The sequence below is a fragment of the Epinephelus moara genome, chromosome 16 (assembly GCF_006386435.1).
Source record: "Epinephelus moara isolate mb chromosome 16, YSFRI_EMoa_1.0, whole genome shotgun sequence".
NCBI lineage: Eukaryota > Metazoa > Chordata > Actinopteri > Perciformes > Serranidae > Epinephelus > Epinephelus moara.
The window spans coordinates 26,228,965-26,255,885 of record NC_065521.1 but is presented as its reverse complement, the minus strand read 5'-3'; the positions used below and the strand labels follow the sequence as shown (position 1 = coordinate 26,255,885).

At 39.3% G+C, this 26,921-nt stretch overlaps 3 protein-coding genes across 8 annotated transcripts; all 3 read left to right on the top strand.

Annotated features, from left to right (window-relative positions):
* Positions 1 to 989: 989 nt before the first annotated feature.
* On the top strand, positions 990 to 4,861 carry zgc:174906 (uncharacterized protein LOC571548 homolog). 2 transcript variants are annotated; one of them, XM_050066001.1, is made up of 4 exons: positions 990 to 1,049; positions 2,598 to 2,925; positions 3,019 to 3,099; positions 3,185 to 4,861. In XM_050066001.1, exons 2-4 carry the CDS (start codon positions 2,610 to 2,612, stop codon positions 3,463 to 3,465), a joined length of 678 nt encoding a protein of 225 aa, XP_049921958.1. In that variant the 5' UTR covers positions 990 to 1,049; positions 2,598 to 2,609; the 3' UTR covers positions 3,466 to 4,861. The 2 variants fall into 2 exon arrangements, with proteins under 2 accessions (XP_049921958.1, XP_049921957.1); XM_050066000.1 differs by having other exon boundaries at positions 1,005 to 1,163.
* Positions 4,862 to 7,546: 2,685 nt separating this feature from the next.
* Positions 7,547 to 13,831, top strand: csad (cysteine sulfinic acid decarboxylase). Of its 4 annotated transcripts, none has more exons than XM_050064945.1 (15): positions 7,547 to 7,645; positions 8,225 to 8,327; positions 8,413 to 8,552; positions 8,629 to 8,755; positions 8,835 to 8,925; positions 10,614 to 10,836; positions 10,931 to 11,010; positions 11,300 to 11,354; positions 11,530 to 11,646; positions 11,730 to 11,794; positions 11,944 to 12,025; positions 12,127 to 12,326; positions 13,043 to 13,094; positions 13,382 to 13,471; positions 13,657 to 13,831. In XM_050064945.1, exons 2-15 carry the CDS (start codon positions 8,297 to 8,299, stop codon positions 13,828 to 13,830), a joined length of 1,527 nt encoding a protein of 508 aa, XP_049920902.1. In that variant the 5' UTR covers positions 7,547 to 7,645; positions 8,225 to 8,296; the 3' UTR covers position 13,831. The 4 variants fall into 4 exon arrangements, with proteins under 4 accessions (XP_049920902.1, XP_049920905.1, XP_049920903.1 ...); XM_050064948.1 differs by having other exon boundaries at positions 7,553 to 7,645; positions 8,252 to 8,327; XM_050064946.1 differs by having other exon boundaries at positions 7,598 to 7,645; positions 8,145 to 8,327.
* A 1,701-nt stretch (positions 13,832 to 15,532) lies between these two features.
* Positions 15,533 to 24,493, top strand: znf740b (zinc finger protein 740b). Of its 2 annotated transcripts, XM_050064950.1 has the most exons (7): positions 15,533 to 15,634; positions 18,195 to 18,345; positions 18,535 to 18,768; positions 19,797 to 19,931; positions 20,029 to 20,161; positions 21,233 to 21,351; positions 21,519 to 24,493. In XM_050064950.1, the coding sequence occupies exons 2-7, from the start codon at positions 18,301 to 18,303 to the stop codon at positions 21,666 to 21,668; spliced, it is 816 nt and encodes a 271-aa protein (XP_049920907.1). In that variant the 5' UTR covers positions 15,533 to 15,634; positions 18,195 to 18,300; the 3' UTR covers positions 21,669 to 24,493. The 2 variants fall into 2 exon arrangements, with proteins under 2 accessions (XP_049920907.1, XP_049920908.1); XM_050064951.1 differs by lacking the exon at positions 18,195 to 18,345 and having other exon boundaries at positions 15,535 to 15,634.
* The last annotated feature ends 2,428 nt before the right edge of the window (positions 24,494 to 26,921 follow it).

The window sequence follows — 26,921 nt, the reverse complement described above, 5'->3', positions numbered from 1 at the left end:
TGTAAATTGGCAGTTGCTGTGTGGTGAACTGGGTGAGTAACGAATAAAGTTTTGATACGAGCATATACTGAGCGTTGGAGGTATAAAGCCTATGGATAGGAAGAGTATGCAGATTGGTACCCCAGGAACACCATAGGCACTGAGAGCCGATCTCAGCTGTAAATAAAAGAAGAATGTGGTACCTGGAAGATTATAGGAATCTTTAAGATCTTGGAAAGCTCTGAGTCTATTACCTTGTATAATGTCTGCTAGAACATGGATTCCTTTTCCTGACCAGCTGGGGAGAGATATAGGTTTGCCATCCAATGTAATAGAGTAGTTATTAAACAAAGGAACATTGAGATATTATGTATACTGATGTTTTGAAACAATAGTGTGCATAAGGGCCCGTCATAATTATGTGCACTATGGCCCGTATAGCTTCCTTAGGCCACTGTTTAAGTATACAGGGTATGCTGTGTATTCAATTTTATTTATAAAGAGAGAGAGACAGAGAGAGAGAGAGAGAGAGACAGAGAGAGAGAGAGACAGAGAGAGAGACAGAGAGAGAGAGAGATGCACAGCCAACACTAAAGACAAAAGATACAATAACATGAATTTTAGTTGTAGGTATATATTAATATATGACAGTATATATGTGACAATAATAATCATATGTTTGCAATAACAGAAGTATGACTAATGGTAACAGCAGTAGTAAGTGTGGTGATATATTGCTTCAGAGGTATTTCACTAATAGTTTAAGTCACTCGTGGTTCTAGGTGCTGCTTGTATAATACAGTATTATCTCGTATTATCTTATCTTTATTCAGATATTGTGTTATTATTCCATTAAACAGCTTCTCTCACTACAGAGTGCAATGCGTCATCACTTCCACCAGATGTCATCCAGTCCTCACAGCCACTGCAGAGTCCTGCAGTTTAGACATCCACCCACAGGATGGAAGCACACAGAAATATAATGCTGGTGGTAACAGATATTTTCAGCTGCAGTCTGTGGAAGCAGACAAAGAAGAAGAAGAAGAAGAAGAAGCAGCGGGAGTAAAGAGGTCTGATGCAAATGATCTAAGTCATGTAAACAGAGGAAATGTTTCCGTGTGTCTGCAGAAAGCTGTCGTTGTTTAATCGCGTTTATCCTATTACTCCAGCTGTTACATTAAATGGTAAGAGTCTTAAGGGAGTTCATGTTGTCTGTGACATAAAGCCGTGCTCTGTGTTAGTGTGAGGCGCACCTGGAGCTGGAGGACAACAGATGCTGTGTCAGGAAACAAGGAAGTCCGAACATAGTGCTAATCAGCATGGGACTGCTACTGAGATACTGGTGTGACGTAGTAACGTAGTAAACACAGAAACATACGCTTTATATTATTATTATTTTTTCTTTTCTGAACAACATTGTAAAGGAGTCTTTAGGATTTATAGAGGTATTGTGCACAACATTGAACTGGCTTTTTCATATTGACATGATCAGTTAAACTTCAAAAGAGTCTGCTTGGTAATAACTTACACATGTATGTGTTATTAAATGTGCTAAATGAATCATTCTGAATCATTCAAGGATTTAAACCCCATCAGCTGTCTTTAAAGCTAGGTCATAACCTTTATTCAGATGTCAGCCTCAGTAGCCTAAAATTCCCACACAGTACAGTGTGCCTCATCAGCAACAAGAGGATCAATGGGCAAAAATTACTGTAGATAATCTGCTATTACCTATAAATGATATCTGTTACCCTTTGAAACCTGAGCAAGTTGGGTTGGATTCTTTCAAATACATGGGAAGAAGGCAATAAGCAACGGAAGATGAAATGGCCCAAAAGTAAAAAGCAAAAATGAAAAAGAAAAACAAACAAAAAAAGGTATTAAAAACGAAAAATAAAACAGAAAAGAAAGTTGAAAACAAACAAACAAGGAAATTACCTGGAAAAAGAGATAATTATGTAATATCATTTTAAACATATAATAATGATAATTATAAATATAATTATCCCCCTAGTGTTTTTTTTTTAATACATTTTTTGTAATTTGTGGAAATTTTTTCCTGGTAAAAAAAAAAGAAAATTATGATAAAGAGAGTGCATAGAAATTATAATAATTCTGTAACATAATTATAAAAAATGTAATTATACGTATAGTTTGTCCCTAGTTTTTTTTGTTTTGTTTTTTTGATAATTTCCTAAATCTAATTTTAATTTATTTTTTTGTTTGTTTGTTTGTTCGTTTTTGTAATTTGTGGATTTTTTTTTACCAAGTTGCTTAATGCCATTTTTCCCATGTTTTTTTTTTTTTTTTTAAGGAAATTGCACCAATTTACTCAGTGCTCAAAGGTTTGAATACTTGTGAAAGACATCTGAAAGAAGAAAAGTGATGTTGCTCCAGGTTTTTCAAGGGTTAACCAAAGACAGTAAAGCTTACATTACTTAAAGAAGTAAACCATGCACCACTGTGAGAATCTAAATGTAAAATATCTGACCTGAGGACTGAAGATAACTGAGATTTGTTGAACTGCCACAATATATTGCTTTGCTTTTGCAGTTATTTTAGATTTGATGCGTCCTTCCATTAAAAGAATCAACCATCAATTTATTTTCTCATTCCAGTGACATTCAGTCATGGCTGAGGATCCAGCAGCAGAAATCCAGCTACTCAGACGCCAGAAGGTCAAGCTGATCGAAATTCTGAGCGCAGACGCTGACTTTGTCCTGCAGCATGCAGACTCGCGCTGTCTGCTGTCTGTTCATGGGTACCAGCAGGTGAAATCCTGCCGTGTTCCCAGTGAGAAGGTGACAGACCTGTTGGATCACATCATCCACAGAGGTCCTGAAGCAGCGCAGGGTCTGCTGGAGCTGCTGAACGACCAGGCCCTGCAGGAAACCTTCCCATTGCTTCGCTTTCTAAAGGATCTGCAGGTCAACACACTGGCTACAGGTAGGACAAAATCCGTTTGGTATTTTCATCAATTCCACTATGAAGCACTGTTCAATTTTCATATTAAATATAATTTTTGTCTTTATTTATAAGGAAAAAAAGAAACATCAAGAAAGAGAGAAACAGCTCCAGACTTAGAAGAGATCATTCCAGCCAAGCAGATCTGCACCAAAGGTGGGTCACACTACACTCAAAACTGTCCCTTTGAAACATTATAGAGACCGCCGCTTGCTTTATCTGCCTCTGTCTCATTGCACAGGCTCTCGCCTAGTGAAGGAGAAGCAGCTGATGACTGTGGCTCGTACCATTGGCAGATCCTGGAGGGAGATTGGCAGGCTGGCTCTGGACATCCCCAATGTGAAGCTGGAACAGATTGAAGAGGACCATTCAATCCATGTAGAGCGAGTGTTTGCCATGCTGCGCTACTGGAGCACCTGCCAGAGGGAGAAAGCCACCGCTGCTCGCCTGCACTCGCTGCTCAGTCAGGAGGACTGGGCGCTGCCACCTGAGAGCATTGACTTCCTGTTGGAGACTGACTGAGGCCTTCGCTGTCTGGTGCTATGTGAGACTGAACCCTGAAACACAGAGACTGTCATTCCACATCAGGAAATAAATAACACTTGAAGTCTTGAATACTTTATAGAATTACGCCACAGAGCCATTAATTACCACTGACGCCTTTTGTTCAAGGTTCTTCATGTGTGTTTACAATCCGTCTATATTGTTGCACCCTGATTGTTGTACTGTAATTTTACTATGTTGGTTTTTTCTGTGCACACCACATGCATTGCATGTGTCTCTGTCCTAGAAGAGGGATCCCGCCTCTGTTGCTCTTATTTGAGGGTTCTTTCTTTTTTTTTTTTACTATTAAAGTTTTTAAAGTGGTGGTGGGAGGTGTCAGTGATCAACGGTGCTGGTCTTATTTCAGTAACAGTGAAAGTGAAACCTCTGTCGCAGACAAATGTCCATCATCATAAAATCATGAAAGTTTTGCTAGAGTTGTGACATGCTCCCTTGATCTTGATCGTTTGTTCTAAGGTGGTCTTTAAACTCAGTCCGGCTGTCTTAAGTCAGTCTTTTTCTTGTGGTGACATTCTGATAAAATCAAACATGTTTAATGATATCTCATGTGACCCTGCAACATGCCCAGTCTTGTGACTAAAAACTCTGACTTTGTGTCTTCAGATGTAAGACAGTGTCATTCAAAGACTTCTAGTGTATGGTAGGCATTACACTTCTTTTCCATGACAGCTTTAATACAAAAAACTGAGGTTTGCTTTATGAAATTTCTTTGAAATAGGTGCCTTTTGTTTTCTGTTAAAAGTGTCTGTACTGGGGTTTTATTCTTCAGTCAAGGAGAAGTGGTCATTTTTATTATCTCTGCCAGGCATAAGCCAGTAGAGGACCAGGTGCTTTTAAGTGTGTGCGTGCATGAGTGTGTGTATGTGTGTGTGTGACCTTTGCATTCCATTTGGAGTGTAAAAAGCCTTTTTGCTAGGAAAATTCCATCACTTTAGACGTAGCTGAGCAACACTTTGTGTGTGTGTGTGTGTGCGCGCGTGTAAGTGTGCGTGCGTGCGTGCGTGCATGCGTGCGTGTGTGTGTGTGTGTATCTGTCTGGCAGCTAATCTTGCAAACTACTGGACCAATCAGCCTAATATTTGGGCAATTTGTGAGCATAATTATGACTGTATGGTCAAAGACCTCTCATGGTTTGGGTGATTCAAAGTTGTTATAAAGCCCTTTTTATTGACTGTTTTGTACCATCATTGACTGCTGACTTTGTACTTCTTTTAATCGGCCAGCAGGGGCCACATGTTTTCTGGAAATCAGCTCAACTACAAAACAAGCAAAAAACAATCTTTCTAAAGAAGTTATATTCTGGATATTAAACCTGTTTTGTTTAAGTAATTAAATAAAGCCCTTTACATCTGTACGTGTTTGTCTCCTATCTCTAACAGACCCTTAATGCATCACTCTTTTGACATATCTACCTCCCTGTCCTTCAGTTTCTCACCCTCGACACTGAACTTTCTACAACCTATCAGCACATGTTCAACAGATTCCTTCCAGGTGCAAATCTCACATTTATCTGACACTGATTTTTCCATGGTTGCATTTAGTCCTGTATGTCTTAACCCTAACCCAGATAAAATCCTCTTTCCTACATTTACCTCTATCACACTTATAACTCTAATAGACTTTTGAATTTTGTAATACTCTGCCCTTATTGTCATTTTTTCCAAATTTACTGCCATGTCACAACTCCATGATGAATAACTGATTTTATGCACTTTTATCAGGTTTATCTGTAATCTCATTTCCCTCTATTCCAACATGTGCCAGTGTCCAGCAGAACATGTATGAATATGTATTCAGTTCCTGTAGTTTCAGTTGGCACATATAACCCTTAATTAACAGATCCTCTCAGGCAGTTTGACCTGATTTATACTTTTTATTGCAGCTGCAGAATCTGAACATGCCACTACTTTAATTGATTTAACCCCCTTTACCCTCTGAAGATGGGAGGGTCAGTTCCACCGGGCGCAGCTATATGTCTATCCTCCTGAGACCCTGCATCGTCATATGAAAACAGTACATTTTAGGTTTGCTGTACCTCATACTTCATTCTGCTTACCTTAGTCTGCAGTCGATCCCAACGCAAAAGTAGACAAGGCACAAAACCTGATCAAATGTTATGGTTGAAACTTGTTTATTTGTGCTGAATAACATCTGTAGTTTAATACTGCATACAGATTTGATTAATTTTAGCAATAGTAACAAGCTTAGATGCTTAGACGGTGTTAATTAAAAAGTACTCATTTGAGGACATGGGGACTTTATTACTGTATTATCACAGCATTTTATATACAGGCCAGTAAGGTGTGACAGACTGTTCCTACAGACAAAGAGGACATTCCTAGCTTGTAGTGTGGAGCAAGGAAAATTCATGCAGAGCTACAAAATGATGAAGAAATGTCTGCAAGAATATATAGAAATAGAAATATTTGCAATTTTGTTTTGCACAGCCATATTCAGGTACTGAGATGAACTGTTTTAGACATGAACAGTGACCCCGTAGTAGTGACCCGTAGCATTACAAAATGTTGCATTGTTTTCAGTTTTGTCATTGCACAAAATGTTCAGGCATTGAAATAAACTGTTTTTATACTTCATTACACACTTGTGACTATTAAAAATAAACCCACTGTCCACATCTTACTTTTATTTTTTTTCTTCAAAAAGTACGTACTGTTCAAATATAATTATTAGTTTTTGGAGACCAGGGTTGGTTGTCACACTTTTTACTCTTGCTTAAGGTCTTGGCTTGAAATGGGTATCCCTCTCATTTTTACAACTTATTTTAACAATGTTTGATCTTTAAATGACTAAGGCCCCGCTCGCACAGAAAGCATTTTGCAGGTTGCAAAACATGAAGCACATCACACTGCCTTTTTTTTTTTTTTTTAATTGAATGCCACTAGTGAAAATAAAACACTTGCTGTGCCTTTTTATTGTTGCCAGGCAACCATGGACTTACCTCCTTACTTTAACCTTCCCGTGTAATCAGTAAACTGTTTATTTGTTTTATTTATTTGACAGTAATCAATATCTAGTCCCTAAAATGAACAGGTAAAGGTACTTGTTGTAGCTCTGGTTGAGGGTGAGAGGCTGTCAGCAAATAGTTTGTTGGGCACAGGGAAACAGAGATCTGTGTAGGTACACGTGACCCTAAAAAAGAGGGTGGATCACGGGGAGTACCACCAGTTGGTCCAGGAGCTTCTCCTTGCTGATGGCCATTTCCAGACATATTTAAGGAGAACTCGGGGGCAGTTTGACAACCTGCTGTGTATCGTCGGGCTGTATAGCTCCGGGAATCCATCAAGTTTCCCCTCCATTGTTTACCAGTTGTAAACTTGTTGTTGTGACCACCACAGAAGGCCTGCCTCTAAAATCATCCGATTGGTAATGGTAAAAAAAGATGAAAAAAAAAGAAAGAGAGATAACATGGGGCATTTTTAGGCTTTGAGTTGACATTTTTTCACCTCGAAGTTCAGAGCACTCAGGCAAAAACGCCAGGTGCCTAGAGCGCAGAAACTGGGAGCCCGTCGCAACCCAAAAAACGCAAGCAAAAAGCTTCATTCTTATTTAAAACAATTACAAAAAGCTGGCTCCAGCTGCTAAAACGCTTTATGTGTGATCAGGGCCTAATAACCTACAAGCTTTTAGTACACAAACAACATCAATGTGAAAACTCTGACCCATAAAAATGACAAAATATCTCCTCACCTCAATGTTTTGTGTGTGTTCCACAAAATGAAATGAGCAGGCCAAACATGATGTCACACCGCCCTCTAGTGTAACTGTAATAAGCACTGTGACAACCAACCCCAGTCTCCCCTACTTATCAAGTCCTACCAATCCCAAATAGCTCAGAGAAACTGAAATTGCATACCAAACAAAAGCTGGGGCAAAATGTGTTGGTGTTTCCCTCCTGTCAGTGAGCAGTGGTGAGGGCAGGGGGAGACACATACCGACTAATAAACAGTCTTGGCTCAACACCTGTTGCCATGGCTGCGACCCGGTTTCATTCGGTCCTCTGCTGCTCGGTGTCACTGAGGGCGTTTCAGCAGCGGAGTGTTCTGCCTGCCTCATTGTGCGGACTTGCAGATTTCGTTGCATTGGGCATTTCCCCTTGATCTTTGTGCTTCTACCTAAAGTAAGTAAGTCAACTTAGTTATATAATGTTTCTCTTGTACTGTGTTTATTGTGTTGTTGACAAAGTTAGGACCGTTAAAAGTCCTGGAATGAAAGACATAGATCAGAGATTTGTGGCTGTGTTTCACTTATTATAAATGCACTCATTTTCATAATCAAATCTATGTTTCATGCACCTTGCATTTTGGTGTGTTTGTTAATTTTGGCGACTTTTGTCATCATGCAAAGAAGGGCAGACAAGCTGTGCATATATTCCACAGCTAGTTGCTGCCTCTCTGAGTTTTACTGTCTGTAGCCTATACTTTGATAGCAAGTAAATCTGATGCTCTTAAATATCATGTTTAAACAGGCTGACATCAAGGGAGACGTATATGTTAGAAGATCTTGTTTCATTCATGATAAATACACATGTAAATTGATAAAACCAATTATTTTTGTCACAGACACTCATAACTCAGAGGTAACTATATTCTGTCTCCCATTTTTTCTCTTCACCTCAGACACATTAAGTAACTTACTGTGGGACAAAGGTTGACTCCCTCCCACTTCTATTGTACCTCACCCTGCCTTTGCTCTGTAGCCATTTTCCTACTGTCTGCCTTGTCAGCACAGCCAAATAAAGGGGGAAGAGATTTGCCAACTTATCAGAGGCATGGATATGGCAGACATGCGTCCATTTTCAGGTGAGTACAATGCAACATGTGCATATATTCTTTTGTAACACTTGACATTTTGAAGTGTTTATGTGTGTTATTGTTCTAAAAGCAGCAGATGAGCAGGGACCAGCGAATCACCGTGACCTAAATGAGCCACTAATCGACCACTCAGAGGGCCAACACTTCCTGAATGAAGCCTTCAAAATAATTATAGAGGAGGTGCTCTGCAAGGGCACAGACGTCAAGCAAAAGGTCATTAAAAAATCACAATGGTGCCAGATTAAAGTGAGTATTCTGTACAAAACTCAGAATCCATGTGTTGTTGCAGGTATGTGAGTGGAAGGAGCCGGAGGAGCTGGCTGTGCTGCTGGATCTGGAGCTGAGGCCGACGGGAGAGCCACAACAGCGGCTCCTGCAGAGAGTTAAAGATGTCGCCAAGTACAGCATCAAGACAAGTAAGGGTGCCAGAGACTGTGGAGATATTTAAATAGGCTGACCCTTTTTTCATAATGAGATTTTTCTTGGTTCTTTCAGGTCATCCTCGTTTTTTTAATCAGCAGTTTGCAGGAGTGGACTATCACGCCCTGGCTGGACGATTCGTCACTGAGGCTCTCAACACTAACCTGTAAGAATTTAACATAATGTACAACTAGAGCATTTAAGCACATTATTATACAGGGAATAGGTGACTAAGTCTGTGAAATATGATGCAAATAATACAATAAATACGGTAATATGACTGTGTTAGGTAGTGGTTGAAGAAGTAAAGGTAGCAATAGCCTGTAACGTTGGCTGGCACAGACAGAACAGACGTAAATCTACAAGCACAACTCCAGACAACAAGTTAAGAGCAAGTCCAAAATCTTTAATCAAAGAAACAGGCAGAGATCAAATCCAGGTAGGTAAACAGAGGCAACGATTTAGAGTCTGGAAAAGCGGGCAGAAGCAGAAGGCTCAAGAAAGGCTGGCATGCTTTGCATAATGCAGAACACAATCTGGCAAAGGCCCTGTGGAAGTGGGCCAGTGTATATATCACTGTGGTAATAATCAGAGAAACTGGAAGCAGGTAAGTGAGGGGGAGGAGCAGGTGGTGAAACTGGAGTGAAGGGATTATCAGAGGGCAGCTGGGAGTGCCCTGGCCTGAATGAAAGAACAATTAGTTGCATGGAAAACCAGGCAGAATAAATGACAGATCTGGAGGGATTCGTTACGTAACCACTGTAAAAATATTCCTACATTCAAAAATTACAACAAAAAAAATTTAGTGAAAGTATCAAAACGTAAGCGTATCTGTAACACAGAATAATAGTCATATTGTGATGGAGCCACAATAACATTCTTTGTATTTGCTTTGATTCATGTTTAAATAACTAGATGCAGTTGTGTTGTTTGTACACGGGCGGGGTGCACTAGAACAGAAAAATGCAGGTAATATAGGTAAGGTGTAGGTGATGAGCAGCAGGCGTGTGACTGGGGAGGTTTTTTGACCGTGTTAAGTGTGGCATTATAAAGATTTTGTAGCGATTTGAAGCTGAAATTGATGAGAGGAAACTAACCTTTGACGGACACTTACCTGTGATGGACTCTGAAACTGTTATGTGGAAACTTACCTGAGATGAAATATGGGCATGCAATATTTAACCTGTGTCAAAATAAATGGGTCACCGCACTCAAAGAAACCTGACAAAGTGGACATTAGTTCATTGCTGGTGCCCAGAACATGCATCCGAACAAGTTCTCCCCGTTCGCCCCTCCGAAGCCTTAAATGTAACGTTTTTTATTGAAAGACTCATATTGGACAATATGTGTTGTACATAAAATCTGAATCTGGAAAGTTCCATGTCACTATAGACTTTAAATAAATGTACTGTAGTAATACTCAAGTGAAGCAAACTACTATTGCTATGTAAAGATGTAGTGGAGTCCTGAGCAGAGAATGAAGTCACGCTGTGTCTGTATCCCACTGGCTAGCTCATTGTTGACACTTTGCACTGCACTCATACGGCAGGTACTGCTGATATTGAACACATTGTCGTGGAAGTATAGTGCCCATGCTGCAGTTTCACCCTGGTTAACAAAGTTAGTTCTGTCAGCACCGTTACCGTAGTTTAGCATTGTATATAGAGTTAGCACTGTTAGCTAAAGTTAGCTGCTGGCTCAGCCACCACCATTTTAAGAACGATGTGCAGACAACTCATGCGCTCTTAATTTTACATAGAGCTGGGGTAATATTTGTGCAGCCTGTGTAAAATGTGTAGTGAAAAGCTATACAATATGAAATACAGTCCTAAAAATACATTTTGTGTGTCACAGCTTCACATATGAGGTGGCCCCGGTGTTTGTGCTGATGGAGATGGAGGTGCTGAGAGGGCTGCGGCAGCTGGTTGGCTGGACAGAAGGTGATGGTCTTTTCTGTCCTGGGGGGTCTACCTCTAACATGTACGCTATTAACCTCGCACGCTACCGACTCTTCCCAGAGGTCAAAAGTCAGGGGCTGTGGGGTCTCCCACGACTTACCATCTTTACATCTCCAGAGGTCAGGAATGGTCGGGGGCTGATGACACTGAGGAGAGGAGGAGATTGAAACTGTGTCAGAGGATCACACTGTAGTTTATGTGATGTCTTTCCAGAGCCATTACTCTGTGAAGAAAGGGGCTGCCTTTCTGGGCATTGGGACAGAGAATGTCGTCATGGTGAACGTGGATGATGGGTAATGTGTTCAATATAAGAGGGACAATTGATTAATAGATGACTCCATCAACTTTCTAAAAGGTTGATATTTCAGAAAAACGGTTCCATTTAATATGAGAATTTACAGCTTTTCTCTATTTTATGTAATCAAAATGGAATATATTTGGATTTTTGGATATTGGCCATATGAAACAAGCAATCTGAAGGCGTCACCTAGGGTGTTATTGCATTATTTACAGGCTTTCATCGCTTATTCTAAACACTAAAAATGATAACTTTTTCTTTGCCTTTTTCCATGCTCACGTCAGAGGCCGCATGATTCCAGAGGACCTGGATGAAAAGATAAAACTGTCAAAATCTCAGGTAAATTCACAGATGTTTAGTAAGCACTCAGATCTACAGTATCACCGGGTTTTGGGTTGCTTGTATTGGTTTTAATAGTGAGGTATTACTCACTGTAAAACGTATTGTATGTCTTGCAAAGCAGAAAGCACCAAGTACAAGACAACTGTGTTCACATTCAGTCTGTTTCCACCAGGGTGCAGTGCCCTTCCTTGTAAGCTGCACATCAGGGACCACAGTGCAGGGTGCATTTGACCCACTGGACCGCGTAGCTGATGTCTGTGAGAAACACAAGCTCTGGATGCACGTAGACGTAAGTCCTCGTGTGGAAGAATAGTCCATGTCTATCAGATGTAAGAACATGTAGAGATTTGTGTGTTTTATGGTGTGTTTCAGGCTGCCTGGGGAGGGAGTGTGCTCTTCTCCAAGCAACACAGACATTTGATGAAAGGGGTTGACAGGTATTAATATGCATGCCCGAAAAATGCGTTTTCATTATGAGGAAGGCACGTTTTGTCTGACATAGTTGGGCACATATGGTCATATAGAAGATACAGATTATACATTGTTTATGGTGTGTGTGTTTTTATGTGTCTGTGTGTGTGACAAGAGCAAATTCAGTAGCCTGGAATCCACACAAGATGCTGGTGGCCGGCCTGCAGTGTTCTGCCCTGCTGCTACAGGATACCACGGTATGAGGCTACAGCATTATCCATCACACATCATAATGTTTATCATAAGGTACCTCTGAACTTTTTGAACTTTTTTGTCACTAAGTTCTCCTTCTCCTCAGAACTTGTTGAAGAAGTGCCACAGTGCCAACGCCACATACCTCTTCCAGCAAGACAAATTCTATGATGTGAACCTAGACGTGGGGGATAAGTCGGTGCAGTGCAGCCGCAAGGTCGACTGTCTGAAGTTGTGGTTGATGTGGAAAGCTGTTGGCTCCACTGGCTTAGCCCAGCGTGTGGACAAAGCTTTTGTTCACACAAGGTAGGTATGCAGCTGTAGCACAACACGAGCCTGACATAGGTTGGGTAATAAATTAAAACATATCTGATCTTAAAGAGGCGTTGTTTAAAAGCGATGCTGCTTATCTGCTATCTGTTAGCGGCACAGTGGTACAGTGGTTAGCATTGCTGCCTCACAGCAAGAGGGTTCGTGGGTGGGGTTTGCATGTTCTCCCCATGTCAGCGTAGGTTTTCTCCTGGTACTCCAGCTTCCTCCCACAGGTCAAGTTAATTGGTGACTCTAAATTGCCCGTAGGTGTGAATGTTAGCGTGAATGGTTGTCTGTCTCCATTTGTCAGCCCTGTGATAGTCTGGTGACCTGTTCGGGGTGTACCCTGCCTCTCGCCCAGTGTCAACTGGGATAGGCTCCAGCAACCTCCAACAGGATAACCGATAATATGAATAAAATGAACGAATGTATTCGTCTATCTCAATTTTTGCACGTCAAAATAATTTAACCGTCTATCAGTGAGTTAGCTATATAGGTGCTGATTTTCCTGCGGGTAAATATCAGAAAGAAGGTACATTTGGGCCATCCTGCACAGGTTAGGATACTTGTAGGCTACTTTTGACATCTAATGCAATCTTGAATAATACGGCAGGAATATTATTATTTTAATCTTCATTTATTTTAGGAAAACTTTTAGCTGAGTTGTGATCCAGACCAACAGAAAGTGAAAATTATCATCTCTCCTGCAGGTATCTGGTGGAGCAGATGAAGAAAAGAGAAGGGTTTCATCTTTTGCGTGATGTAAGTAAACATCTCAAGCATACTGAGAAAGATGAGTTGTTTTCTCCCTGCAAATTAAATTTCAATTTATTCTTTATTTGTTAAATCCACACAATCCACAGGCAATTGGTAGCTGAAATGCAACTTCTACATATCCCTCTTTTTACATACTACACATGCAATTAAGGGGGTAGCGCAGGGTCGGATATGGTACCGCGCCCCAGGAGCAGCTTGGGGGTTCAGTGCCTTAAGATATCCATAACAATTTAATTTCAAAGTACTGTGTGTGTTTCTGTCTCCGTGTACAGCCAGAGTTTGTGAATGTATGCTTCTGGTTCATACCACCCAGTCTGAGGGGGAAGGAAGGAGATGCAGATTACCAGGACAAACTGGCAAAAGTAAGTTTCTGTATTACATCAGCGGACTGGCAACATAAAGAATAAAGATATTAGATGTTTAACTCTTCTGTTGCACACATGCATTAAGCATTCAGACTCAACTTTTTAATTATTTGTAGTATGTATACTTAATTTTAAAAGAAAACAGCTGACTGTGTGTGTGTGTGTTTTGTTCTTGGTAACAGGTAGCTCCGGTAATCAAGGAGCGCATGATGAAACAAGGCACTATGATGGTGGGCTACCAACCTTTGGGAAACAAGGTCAACTTTTTCCGTGTTGTTGTTTTGTCTCCGCTGATTTCGCAGAAAGATATGGACTTCTTCCTTGATGAAACTGAAAGACTGGGAAACGACTTGTGAACAGAAACACAACTTATAAGATGTTGTAGCCCTTGTCTTTCTAGAATTTAGAGATTGTGCACAAAGCCTGCCACTGTAAAGTGTCAGATTCTAACGTCGCTGTTCTAACTGGGAGATACGATTTGCGTCATTAAAACAGCTACTGTAACAAGAGATACTAAACTCTGAAATCTGAGGACCATTGATACAAATATAAATAAATTAATTAATGATTAGATAAAGTACTGGGCCTTCATTTGTTTTCCAGTGAATCTAACAGCTGTTCTGAAATCAGTTCACTAGACAGTTTTTTGAAACCATTTGTGCAGAGTTGGAGAATTTTTATCCTAACATTTGGAGATGTAGCCTGTTATATTTTACTTTTTGTCCATCATAAAGTCTCTGAGTGGAACACAGAAACCTTTCAGTCAGAGACTTTACGATCAACTTATCACCTTTATTTGCTTCCATAACTCTAGAAATGCAACCATTATTTTCATTAATATTTTGTTCTATAAAACATCAACATACTTTATCTTCAACTATAATGTAAGACAAAGAAAGCAACAAAATCAGCTGTTTGGAATTAAATGACTTCATGTTTTATTGATTTAAAAAATAGTTGATTACATTTCTGTCTCACATTTTATTAATCAACTTTATTGAAAAAATTATACAACATTTATACATGTGAACTATTTTTTTAGAAAGTAAACTGTATAAAGCATTAGCGTAAGGTAATTGCAATAGTCCCGCTATTATGACAGGAACTAGTGCATGCAAGTAACTATTTATGCGCCTACACTAGTTACCATATAATCTTATTGTCTCGTCACATGATCAAATACAGACTTGATAGCCTATTTGTCAACACCAACATATATATTACCCAGAAATCATCATCGCATATATGTGCATGACAAAAATTTTAAGGGAAATAGGGAATTATTTATTGAATTAAATACGTTTTTATATTTTATTTAGAGATTGTGTAGAATAAGCAGATATTTTATAACATATTTGTTACAGATTGCGATTGAGAATTTTACAAAAAGACCAAAGAAAACCATGATGGAGATGGGTTGTCCGTTTCAAAGGCAAATAAAGCAAATAACACCACCTTTTATTCAATGTGTTTTTTATTTAACAGAGGCATTTATCTAAGGTAGCAAATTGGATTACTCACAAGGCCCAGTTTTCTGTCCTACATTTTGTAGGAATAGGCCCCAGTGCAACTGCCCTGCCTGCCCTGTCTTTATCTACGCTCCTTGTACAAAGTCATTCCAGAGATGCTACATATGGTCAAAAAAATGACAGATTGAAATTAAACATTATGTTTTTTTTAAGTAGATGGCATTTTAAAATTATGTAGTAGATGGATCACCAAATAACTGATTATAGGGAAGTATGGTAGATACACTTTTCATATTATTTACAAGTTCTTGAGACTGCATTGGAATAAATTTAAAAAATACCAAAAACTTCTAAACAGGGCATGATTTGGCAAATTTACATTTGTGTATATGAAATTCATCAAGCAGGATCATGAGGTTTATCATTAAATCCAATGAATTATCAAAACTTAAACAATAAGAAGTCATTAAAACGTGGCTATTTATTGAAATCTGCCAGCAGGTCTCACTCCCTCACAAATATGGCCGCCATTGGGGGTCACTCCGCTTCAATCACGTGACGTGGCGTCCGGCCAATCACCACTCTCCCTGTGGAGCACTTCCGGTGGCGTTTCCTGCCAGTGTTTGTAAACTGAGAAAAAATTGGAAGTGCGACAAGAAATAATAACCTCCAAAACTGTAAAAACCAAAAGGTAAGCAGCCGCTTTTCCGTCGCGTTTCAGTTGCGGCTCTTTACTTGTTTTATAATCCGCCTCCGGTGTGTGTCTAACGGCTGCAGCCGGTCAGGGAGCTGCTGTTTGGTGGTCGGCGCTGAGCCCGCACGCCCTGCCTGCCTGGCTGTTGTTGTGTTGTCTGGGGCGGGGGGTGGGGGTTCAGTCATACAAGAGTTGTCCCAAAACCCAACTACTGGCTAGCTAGCAGCTTAGCCTTTTCTGTTTGATACAGCAGAGACTGTTAGCATGCTTCACACGTTTAAACTTATAGTCTAAATATCGTGTATGAATACAAACAGCCTCCCCAGGGTGCTGTAGATGGAGCCCCGCTGTATTTATAAAGAGCATTTGTGTAGAGATGGTCGCTTCTTTAACCGGGACTACAACGTTTTAGGATTAGAAGCTAGCGAGCTCACTTGGGCTTAGATGCATCATTTTATAAATTAGACCTCGTGTCATTTTCAGCTTTAAGAGAAATGCATTTATGCAAGCAAACATGTCCCACTAAAGTGATGAAGAGCAGTGTTTGTTTACTATGGTCTGTATAGGAAAATATCTGCATTCACACTCTATTTGATGTGAACTTAAAGGAAAATACCACCTAAATAGGGAATTCCAGTATGTATTCCAGTACATGGTCTAAGAAAGTTCAATCAGTATTTGTGGACATGAGCTGCTCTCTCTCAAAGCCAGAAACCAGAGCTGCTCCATAGACAATTAATGAGAGACTGATTTTGTGGACTAACATAATGTTTGTTTTCTTTTTTATACCAGACTTTATACCCCATGACATTACAAATTTGAGTTTTAGCACTCTAGCTTTTGGATTTTGGAGAGAGATGTTTGTGTTTACAAATATTTTTGAACAGATTGAGGCTATAGGATTAACATTTATGAATTCTGAAAATGGGAGACATTCAGCTTTAAGACATTAACTAAAATATTCTTAATGCCCCCTGAGGCACATTCTCTGTTAGTTAATTAGGACTTACGTGCATTGTTACTTCGCTGTTAGGGAATAACATGTGCATATTAAATCATTTGCTTTTCAGTGCCAGTTATATAAGCCTTCCCCGCTGAGTTTGTGGTTATTATCTTTAACTTAAAGGTTAAACTGCTACTTGTACATTATCCTCCTAAGACCCAAACTTTTGTTTGGTATGCATTTTTAATTTCTCACATCTGTTTGGGATTTGATAAGTATAAAAAAAACAAAACATTGTCAACTATCATAAAGTCCCAAAGTCCTCAAACGAGACAATAGTAAAGCTATATCCATAGATATAGTCAAACTACAAACCTTACTAATCATAAATAAACAAGTAAAATGTGATCAGGTTTTGTACTTTGTCCACTTTTGTGTCAGGATCAGCTGCAGACAGACTTTGCAGAGATGGCTGCCATCTTGTTTTTACATAGATTAGTGTATTGTGCTCTAACCACGAACAAGGACAACAGGTCTAAGTTAAGAAGAATGAAGTATAAGATCAAGTAAAGCCAAAATATAATGTCCTTACATGAGGACACAGGGACAGGAGGATATGCCAAATACCACATCATGAGAGGAAAGCTGTTTTTCTGCCATAGTTTTCCACCTTGTGACAATAATGAACAGGAATTGTTTTGTCTATAGAAGTAGAGTGAGATGTCATTTTATTTCTTTAGTTTTGTCTATAGTCTTGGTTACATTTTTGTTGACAAATCTTGGCAAGTTTTTGATCCCAAGTCTAAATGCTCTAACTCTCTAACGAAGTGCTAGTCCTATTTTCAAAATTCATCGTTAAGTATGTAGGTCTAATAGCTCACACAACTGTTCCTGTATGTTATAGATTTTAACGAAATGTGTTGAACCAGTCTCACTAAGCATTAAAATTGCTATTCCACATACTAAAGGATGAAAGAAGTAATGAAGGTTTCTCAGTCACGAGTAAGGTAGATCTTACCTGCTGAAGAAGGCAGATATTTTTTAATGTACTTGAATTGTAAAATCATTTCTGTGCACTGGATGTTCAGCTGTTTATAAAATAATCAAAGTTCAACTTAAAAGCTCACTGGCTGCAGGGTATAGCACTTCACGTTTCTCGTCAGAACAGTGCAAACATGGAAGATAAGAGAGTCCCTAACCAGTGTTTGAATTGTATGTATATACAGATTGTGTTTTACAGTACACTTGCTGCTGTAAAACAGCAGCTCATTTTGAGATTTATGTATTTCAGTATCACCTCATATGTGAAGCATTTGTTTAATGTATCATACCTACTCACATTTTCTTACGGACTGTTTCTATTTTCCCATTGAATGTCATTATGTTTCTCAATCTGACTGTTGTGCTTTCTCTCAACCATGGAAACATGGCATGCACCAAACCATTGGGGCTTCCCCACCTGATAAACTGTACATATTAATGCTGGATCTAAATTTCTGGTCATATATTCAGATTTGCTGATTTGTGGAATTTATTAGATCAGTCTGGTTCTCCAGCTCCTGATTCCAGCATGTGGAAATGTTGGCCTTCATGTTGTCATGCCTCTACTTTCAGGCTTTGGCCCCTGATGATTTGGGTGGGTGTGGTCTCTTCTGTTACCCCTCATCCTAAGTGAAGCCCCCTCTGTTCCCCCAAACACACACGCATTCAAACCACGGCGATGACCCACCATTCCAACAACTCTGTTCGAGACCATATGAAATGGGTCAGTGGAAGTCTCCTCATCTCCAGAATCACCTTCATGTTTTTAGTTTGTGTTCCCAATCCTGATGCCAGTGCATTTCTCTGTTACTCCCATGACTCAGCTCCCTCTCCTTCCCCTTACTCCTTGTCTCCATGAGGAGTCCTTCAGCCCCCACTCTCTGTTCTGACGTGGGTTTTTTTGTGTTGCTAGGCTGGGTTGCTGGGCTGCGAGGCGGTGCTGTCCAGCATGGCCCTGATGCAAGCCAACAACATCCCAGGCCAGAAGAGGATGATGTCACCCTTGGGTCAAGGGCACAGGGCCAGTCCTGAGAGCCACCAAACCCACTCGCAGCACAGCCACAATCACCATGGACACCAGGTCCATCATGGACAACCCCACCACAGCCACATGGGCCAGCCTTCAGCCGGGAGCTGTCCGCCACTGGTGAGAAAGAAAACTGGACAGGATCACTCAGAAAGTCTGTTAAAACCTTGTTGTCGTGAAAATGTTTTAATTTAATTATAGATGTCATGGCAGTAGTTTAAAGGTATACTATGAAGAACTGTTGTTTACTGTTTGTAAAGACAACATTCAAACTTGGCTCCTCCTCCCTACACATGTACATACACTCAAAGCTACTGTACTGTTGTAGGAACATTACATTTGTTGTAATGGAAAAGCCAATACTTAAGCGAGTTAACTAAGCTAACTGCTGGCACCTACCTGACCAAATCCATGTCACTCTTCATTATCTTCTCCAGTGCTCCCCAACTTAAGTAGAAGTGAAAGCCAATCCCAGATCCTCCCCCATTTTGAAACAAGCTTAGTCGCGTGGCATTTCATATATTTGCGTCTTTCAGCACTGTCTACACGATTGTCGTAGCTTCTTCTTGTATGCGTGCTGCTATTACCTGGCTGCTACCTTTTTATTAAGTCCCAGTGTCACCTGTGTGCTGTTATTGGCTAAAGCTACACGTCCTTAAACATCCCTAACACAGGAAAATAAGAGAGGGATTACTCTGACTCTACACATTATGACCACCCCCCATTTTAGCATTTGTAAACACTATACAACTTTGAATAAATTGTCTATAACACACTATAATGCAGCAGTCATCTGTTTACATCAGCCTCCACTTATGGGTGCATACAGGAGGTATAGGTGTAGTTTTGAGCTTCTAGTTTCTAGTTAACAAAAGTTCTAGTTTTTGAGGTAAAGTTATAGTTGTTGACAAATACATTATTAAATAATTACATTAAAGTGTGCTATAAACAATTTATTCATATTCATACACTGCTCATAAATTACTAAAAACGGGGTGTTTAAGTGAAATGTTACTCTGTATATGTGAATATGTTTTTGTTGCTTGATTGCAAGTTAGCGTGTTTTAGCATATGCCACAGACTAACACTCTCAGTGGCAAACTGATGGTTGCAGTGCAGTTTACCCACTACCATTCCTCCTCCTAAAGCTGATCCGAAAAGACGGGGATTATCACTCATCAAGAATGATGGATGGAAAGGACGTGCAGGCGAACCAGAATATGCAACCCAAGAAGAAACACAAAAAATCAGGGTCATCCAGCAAAGTCAAAGAGAAAGTGGAGGTAAGGATTGTTACAAGGCTACACTGTGTGCAGAGATCTACTCTGATGTTCAGTTAACACTCAACTGATTTTTTATTTTTTATGTTATTATTGTCAGCATCTACTTTCGCCGATGGATATGGACGATGACGACAGTTCCTTGAAAGTCCAGAAAAACTTCATCTGTGACCACTGCTACGGAGCTTTCCGGAGTAGCTACCACCTGAAGCGACACATACTTACACATACAGGTGAGAAGGCACAGCTCATGTTTTCACTTCAATGAGGCCTTCTTTGCCTGTTTGGATGTGTGGTTAAATTTGGGAAATTAGGGTGGTGTAATGAGTAGTGAGGCCACTATTTGTGAGCATCCACCCTTCTACAGCTCTATCAGCTTGGATTAGACTTTTACTAAATTATTATATGAAGGACTACAGTGGGTGCAAAACGATCCAATTGTTTTAAAGTCGAAATAAACAACTGGATCACTTTCTACTTTCCTCAGAGCCTAACAACTACCAACAACACAAGACACACTGCATTTTGTTTTCAACTCTTATTTAGGTTGTTCCACAGTCCACCATTTCCGCGGCTTAACAAGGGCTGTGCTGAATATGATTTGTAGACATGGGAATATCAGCAGCAACACAATGCTTTATTCATAATACTATGCTGTGACACATTGTACCTTGCAGCTAAAAATTGTAGCTCCTGCAGTTTGGATATTGCACTTAGCCATATTGTGATTTCAGTAATATTTCGATTAATTTCGCAGCCCTAATAGTAACTGCTAAGAACTTATACTGATGTTCTTTGATAACTGAGGATAGCTATCAGTCAAGTGCTATCCTCTTCCTGTTTTGGTAATGGTTGATCCACTTCCTTTGTGCTGTAAATTGAGCCATCATTTTCCCGGTAGATCGTACCAGGTGCAGACAGAATTGCATAGTGACAGAGTCTTGTAGGGAACCAATCTAAACACAGATGGTGTCATTACTCTGTTGCCATTACATTGTAGAATCAACATTTACTTCATAATTATAGGTTAGCAAAAAAAAAAAAAAAAAGTCCATTTCCACCATGATGTATCTTTTTTTTCTGTTGCTTTTGTTCAGAAATGGCATGTTTTTAATTTGTTGTAATGCTTTATATGTATTTCTACCTGGTTCTGTGTTAGTCCGTGCCCAAAAAAGCAATTTTAACTCCAAATTATATAGTATATAGTAATATAGTAACACATTTTTTAAGTGTCTTTAATCCAGTGAAATATGCCATGAGTCTTGATAAATACTGCTAAATGATCCACCTGTGGTTGTTTACAGGAGAGAAGCCATTCGCTTGTGACGCGTGTGACATGCGGTTCATTCAGCGTTACCACCTGGACAGACACAAGAGGGTGCACAGCGGAGAGAAGCCGTATCAGTGTGATCGCTGCCATCAGGTCAGTAAGCTGTTGTTTCAGTAGAGCTGATGTGTTTTACATGTACTTTTAAATGTTTGCACATAAATCTAGATCTCACGACATTAAACAAGTCCATCAGTCCTAGCAGTGTCCGTAGTACCGTTCTTCTCACTTTGACTGAAACACACGTCTTTCTTTGGCTCCAGAACTTCTCGCGGACAGACAGACTGCTGAGACACCGACGGCTATGTACAGTTGGGATGTGCAAAGAGGAAAGCCAGTACTCACAGGATGCATCTGCCCATCCAGCTTCCTGGAGCCCCCTACAGCCTTCCAACAACCGTCTGACTGTCTGACCCTCCACTTCCCAGAGAGACCCTACAGACAGCAGCAGTGGCTCAGTGACGTCGCACGTTGGAGCTCAACAGTACTGTACCCTGAAAACACCCTAGCTTAAACACAACCAAACTTTACTTTGCTCTCACCAGCTCTGTCACAGAGCTGATAAAGGATTTTTGTACTTTTTTATCTACTGTTCAGCTCACGATACAGGAGAAAAGGGGAAGGACTTATTCACATCTTGGACAACAGGTCTTGGTATTATGGCAATAACTGAATAGACTAACGAACACGACTCCTTTTAGCTGAAAGGTCGCAGGTATATTTTTGGTATCGCTGCCGAGGGATTGCAAGTATTTTTGCATTGACTGTCAATCTATTGTACAGCACCTCTTAGTTGACCTGCATCAACCCCAATGCTGCGCTCTACTACATACGGACAGTTCACTAAAGGACTCATACAGAACTGTGTAGCTTTTTAGTGTTTGATTTCTTCTCATTTTGAGTTCCTTGTGCTACTAATAATGTACCAGCTACTGCTCAGAAGTGAAAGGTCACAGCAGACTTGTGGTCCGTGCTGCCGCCTGTCTAATAATGTAGGTGTTGTGTGCGTAACACATCTGAAATTTATTGTTATTTTTGACAACACTGATGATAAAAGGGGCTTATCGCAGAGTAAACTGGTGATCCATTTTCACTTCATGTAGAGGGTTGCCTTTTTTAAACACAATTTTTGAGTGGATCTAAAACTAATTTCTTACCTGCTGTCCGTCTAGTTGTAAACTGAAAATACTACAGATGCATCCCTGTTTGGTGATGCGTACAAACAGGTTGAAGAACACTAAAAGTTAACTAGAAGCTAATCTTGGCATTAGTTAAGTTGTGTAGCGACTGTTGGCTCATGTATTCACTGTTCTACCTTGTTTTAAAGGGATTCTTGTCCTGACTCTTCATAGGTTACACTGTTGACATATAGTTAAAGGCTGACAGGTTTTGTAGCAAGAGCCCGGATTCTTTTCTTTGACGCTCTTGAACAAAGATAGTGATTTCTTTTTATATAATAACTGGATGTAGGAACCACCTATTAGGTGCTTCTGTAAGAACCCCTTCAGTATAAAGGCATTGTGTTTATTGTCTCTTTGTTCCTAGAAACCACTGTCAGGCTTTTTTTTCCCCCCTGCTCAGCGTTAATAGATTTTTCTGACTCTGAAAGATGTCCGTCCTTTCAAAAGTATTTTGGTAAGTAAGGATGGGTCAGCGTGTTGTCTGTAATCACAACATTTAACAACAGTTCATGAGAGTACTGTAGCACAAATCCGATTAAAGCTGCAGGTGGTAACTGTGATAAACTTTTTGTCATATGTGCTGAATGTGTCACTATATCCATGTAGTAGGATATGAGACAAATTATCTTTGAAAGAAAGCATGTTCCTCCTCCTTCTTGTTGTTGTGCTTCTAAGGAAATATGCAAGCAGCAGAGGAGTCTTGAACGCAGCTGTCAGTCACATCAATCACTGCTTGTTAACTGCAGCTAAACTATCAAACTAGGCAACGCTGATCAAATATAAGGACGTTTGTGACCCGGGTGCCATGTTGAAAACACTCTAAAACAACTGGAAAGAAAGCAACGCCCACCAACAAAGCAAACATTTTCGTTATGCAGCTAAACAGTACACTAAAATATGTTTCTGACAACATTTGAGGTGGGAAATAGGCAATACAGTAACAGTTTGACAGTTCGGCTACAGTTCCCGAACAGTGATGGACAGCTGCGTAAGACACTCCTCGGCTCTGATTAGTTGTTTTCGTTAGCCGCAGCAGATTCTAGAAGCATGAGAAGTAGGGGAACATGATTTTTTTTTTAAAGAATCTGCTCATGTACTTTTGTGTGGATGTAATGACAGTTTCCGCATTTATAACAAATATTAATTTTTTATAAACGTTACCAACTGTAGCTTTAAAACTAGTCAAAAACCTTAAATTTATTTTCAGTGGAGGCACTGTGGAAATTTGGTTTTGACTAGTAAAATTCAGTGCCCATGATAATAATCACCCAGATAGATTTAAAGATTTCAATCCATAGATTTCAAGAGCTCGCCTCCATCTTGACCCGACTGAATGTGATCGAATACAGTGCCATGTCATTTCATCTCCAGTTCAACCGTGAGCATCTTCAGTGAAGATGACGAGCAGTGGACGGGAGAATATGAAGTCCACGTGGTGTTTTTCTACGATGATAACCTACACGATATTATGTTCAGGCCTCTGTGTGATGAAATCAGACTGTAAACACTGGACTGAAGATATTAGCTCTGTTGTAGAGGATTGTATTGTAGACTGGTACTTCTGTTTCTGTCAGACTTTTAGATTGTGTGAAAGGAGTCTGGGGCCCATTACTGACTCACCTACTTTTTATGAAGTTAATATATATTTAAATTGTATTAGGGGTAGAAAATAGTATGTATGGGACCTACACTTCAAACAGAAATCAAAGTATTTACAAAGCTATAATCTTAGTCTGATGATTTTTTTTTTAAGACAACTGAAAATGGTCGTCCTTCAACTTTCTATTAGGAGTCAAATAAAAGCTGTCACTCTTGCCCTTTTTAGCATAGCAGCCATGATTAGACAGCATATTTTTTCATTTTTATTTTGCATGTATTTGTTGGAGGATCTTGTATACATTTGTTTTGGTAAAGAGAATTTCTTTTTTTAAATGTGAGCCCCACCTTTTTTTGTCATTTCAGGGTTGAAGTGAAATCAATTTTGACTCAATCAAACTGTAGTGAACGGAGTTTTAGGGCCCCAAGTCTCAATAAAGCTGTTACACTTTTTAAACAGATGCATGTTGTTCACATTTTCTGCAACACTGGCTCTAAAGTTATATTTCTAAAGGATCAAGATTTCCCTTATTCATATTTTCTAGCAAGCAAAAGTGAATCTCTGTCAGACCGATAGTATATTCAGAGGACAACATGAAATACCCATAAATCATTGTGGCTCAGTTCAGTTGTCTTCCGCCTCGGTCAACATAAAATGAGAAATTGATTTACTTGTCTTTAAATGGCACATTACTCACCGAATCTTTCAGAGCAGACTGCAAAACATTTCAGAAAATAAGTAATGCTCCAGTCTAGTCAGCAGGTGGCATCAATGACCACATGAGGAACAATTTTCTCTTCAGCACAGTGATGGAGAAACACTTACAAATGTTCTCCCACACTGGTGGTAATTCAAACTGATCACACAATGCTCTAGTTAAAAATACATACAAGGAATCTATATGAATGATAATCTGTTGTGTTAATAATTAAATGGCAGAACATTGTTTGCTACGCACATAGATGAGTCTTGGGAGGCAGGTATGTAAAAAAAAAAAAACAGGGAACAGGGAAATCAGCTCCTGTCTCCACATTACTTTGACACGAATACAAAGTTGTCATTGGAAGCCCACTGAGCTACAACGAGACGAGAGACCAAAAACATCATATTTTAAGTAAAGATTACAAGCCAATTTGAGCTTCATACATGGTATGAGGCTGCAGTTTTAACCTGTTTTAATCACTTAATTAATCTACATCTTAGAAATAAATAATCCTTTGTTCTGACCATTATTAAAAAACAATTCAACAAATTAACTGCTAGTGTTGTAAAAATATCAATTTATTGATGTGTGTCTATTCTGAGTATGTGAACAGCTTCAATACTCATTTTCCACAGTATCGATACCCCGTTACTAGCTTCAATTTCTCGCTCTCCCTTGTTGTTAATGATTCATGGGATTTGTAGATAACAGTTAAAATAAGGGGGGTTTTTTTAGCATAAAAAAAATTTCATTTGTTTTATTAACATGTTTTAATCAGTTGACAGTTCATTTTAGGGAGTTGGTCAAAGTCAAGAACGTTTCTGACATTTTTGAGTCGGATGAAATTAAAATAAATAATTTAGAATATCTTAAATAAAATAGTTTGAACACCAAATCAACATCAGCACACGTTTTGGATAAATATTAATTTGGTTCAACTTAATGAACTTTTTCAAGGTTAAAGCAAATCATGTTGTACTAAACTAATTGAGTTTGTCTGATTATTTACTCAATATCGCCAGAGTTGGAACTACTTAGAAAGATGCATGCAAATTGTTACCTTACTTCTTTAAGTTGAACCAGTAAATTATTTTTAGAGTGTGCTACTGACCAAGAAAAGAAAAGTCATCAATGCCATTTTACATCCTTATTCATGTTTTAATAAGAAAATTAACTTGTATGCCCTCAATGTCAATTTTGCCCCATGATATCTTAAATTGTATTTAATATCAATATTTTCAAGGTGTTGTAACAAAGTAAGAAATTCCAGTACAGTGTCTGCAGGTCCTTAGAAAGTCTTAAAATTCAACTTTTTGAATATTAGGCCTCTAAAGTCACTAGTCTTGAATGTGTGAGGTCTGAATTGCCAGAAATATTTTGTCTAATTTCATTTTTCTCTTCTCTTTTATTTTTTTCAAGATGAGTTGAGCTCCTCAGCATGAAAACCGACATTTCTACCACTGAACCTAAAACTGTCTTTTACTTTATATTTGCACTTACCTGTTTGCAAAATGTAGATTGATCTAACTCACTCTAATAACCATAATCCTACATCAAACCTACCTCTGCGCAAGACTACACATATACTACTTAGCTTTATGCTAACCTGCAGTACTTGAATAAAAAAAAGATAATTCATTCAAAATTTTGTCTTAAATTTGGTTAAAAAAAAGGTCTTTAAAAGCATTAAATTTAAGTGTCCTGTACCTATTGTGACAACAGTAGAGGCTCTTTAGAGGATTAAAACAATTAATTACTCTAATTACTTCACTGATTAATTTTTTTTAATCCCAATTAATTAATCAACTTGCAAAACTACACACTGCAATACTGTTTTATCACTTTTGTGGGTTTATACAAAGCCGTGTCTGCACCACAAGAGGGAGGTGTATCCTAAGCTACACTGTTCACAACTCTCCTTGAGACAGTAAGAAACAGATGGTACTTGCACTGTGCAAAGCCAAGTGCTCTGTAGTTTTCAGGGCTTTTTTTGGTAATCGTTAAAGCTGAGACAACAGATGATCAATACACCTCTTCCAGGAGCCAGTCACTGATATCATGGCCTGGAGCTGGTTGGAAATACATGACCTAGAAGTGATATTTCACTACTTGGAGCTTGTGAAGAAATGTTCAGGTTAAAGTAGTTCAAGTCAGTCGCAGTTGACAAGTTGAAAATCCAAACACA

Coding starts and splice junctions, on each gene's coding strand:
- zgc:174906 (XM_050066001.1), top strand. CDS start 2,610: ATGGCTGAGGATCCAGCAGCAGAAATCCAGCTACTCAGACGCCAGAAG. Junction 2,926..3,018: donor GGTCAACACACTGGCTACAG/GTAGGACAAAAT, acceptor TTTATTTATAAG/GAAAAAAAGAAACATCAAGA. Junction 3,100..3,184: donor CAAGCAGATCTGCACCAAAG/GTGGGTCACACT, acceptor CTCATTGCACAG/GCTCTCGCCTAGTGAAGGAG.
- csad (XM_050064945.1), top strand. CDS start 8,297: ATGGATATGGCAGACATGCGTCCATTTTCAG. Junction 11,647..11,729: donor AGCTCTGGATGCACGTAGAC/GTAAGTCCTCGT, acceptor GGTGTGTTTCAG/GCTGCCTGGGGAGGGAGTGT. Junction 13,095..13,381: donor GGTTTCATCTTTTGCGTGAT/GTAAGTAAACAT, acceptor CTCCGTGTACAG/CCAGAGTTTGTGAATGTATG.
- znf740b (XM_050064950.1), top strand. CDS start 18,301: ATGACCCACCATTCCAACAACTCTGTTCGAGACCATATGAAATGG. Junction 18,769..19,796: donor CCGGGAGCTGTCCGCCACTG/GTGAGAAAGAAA, acceptor CTCCTCCTAAAG/CTGATCCGAAAAGACGGGGA. Junction 20,162..21,232: donor ACACATACTTACACATACAG/GTGAGAAGGCAC, acceptor GGTTGTTTACAG/GAGAGAAGCCATTCGCTTGT.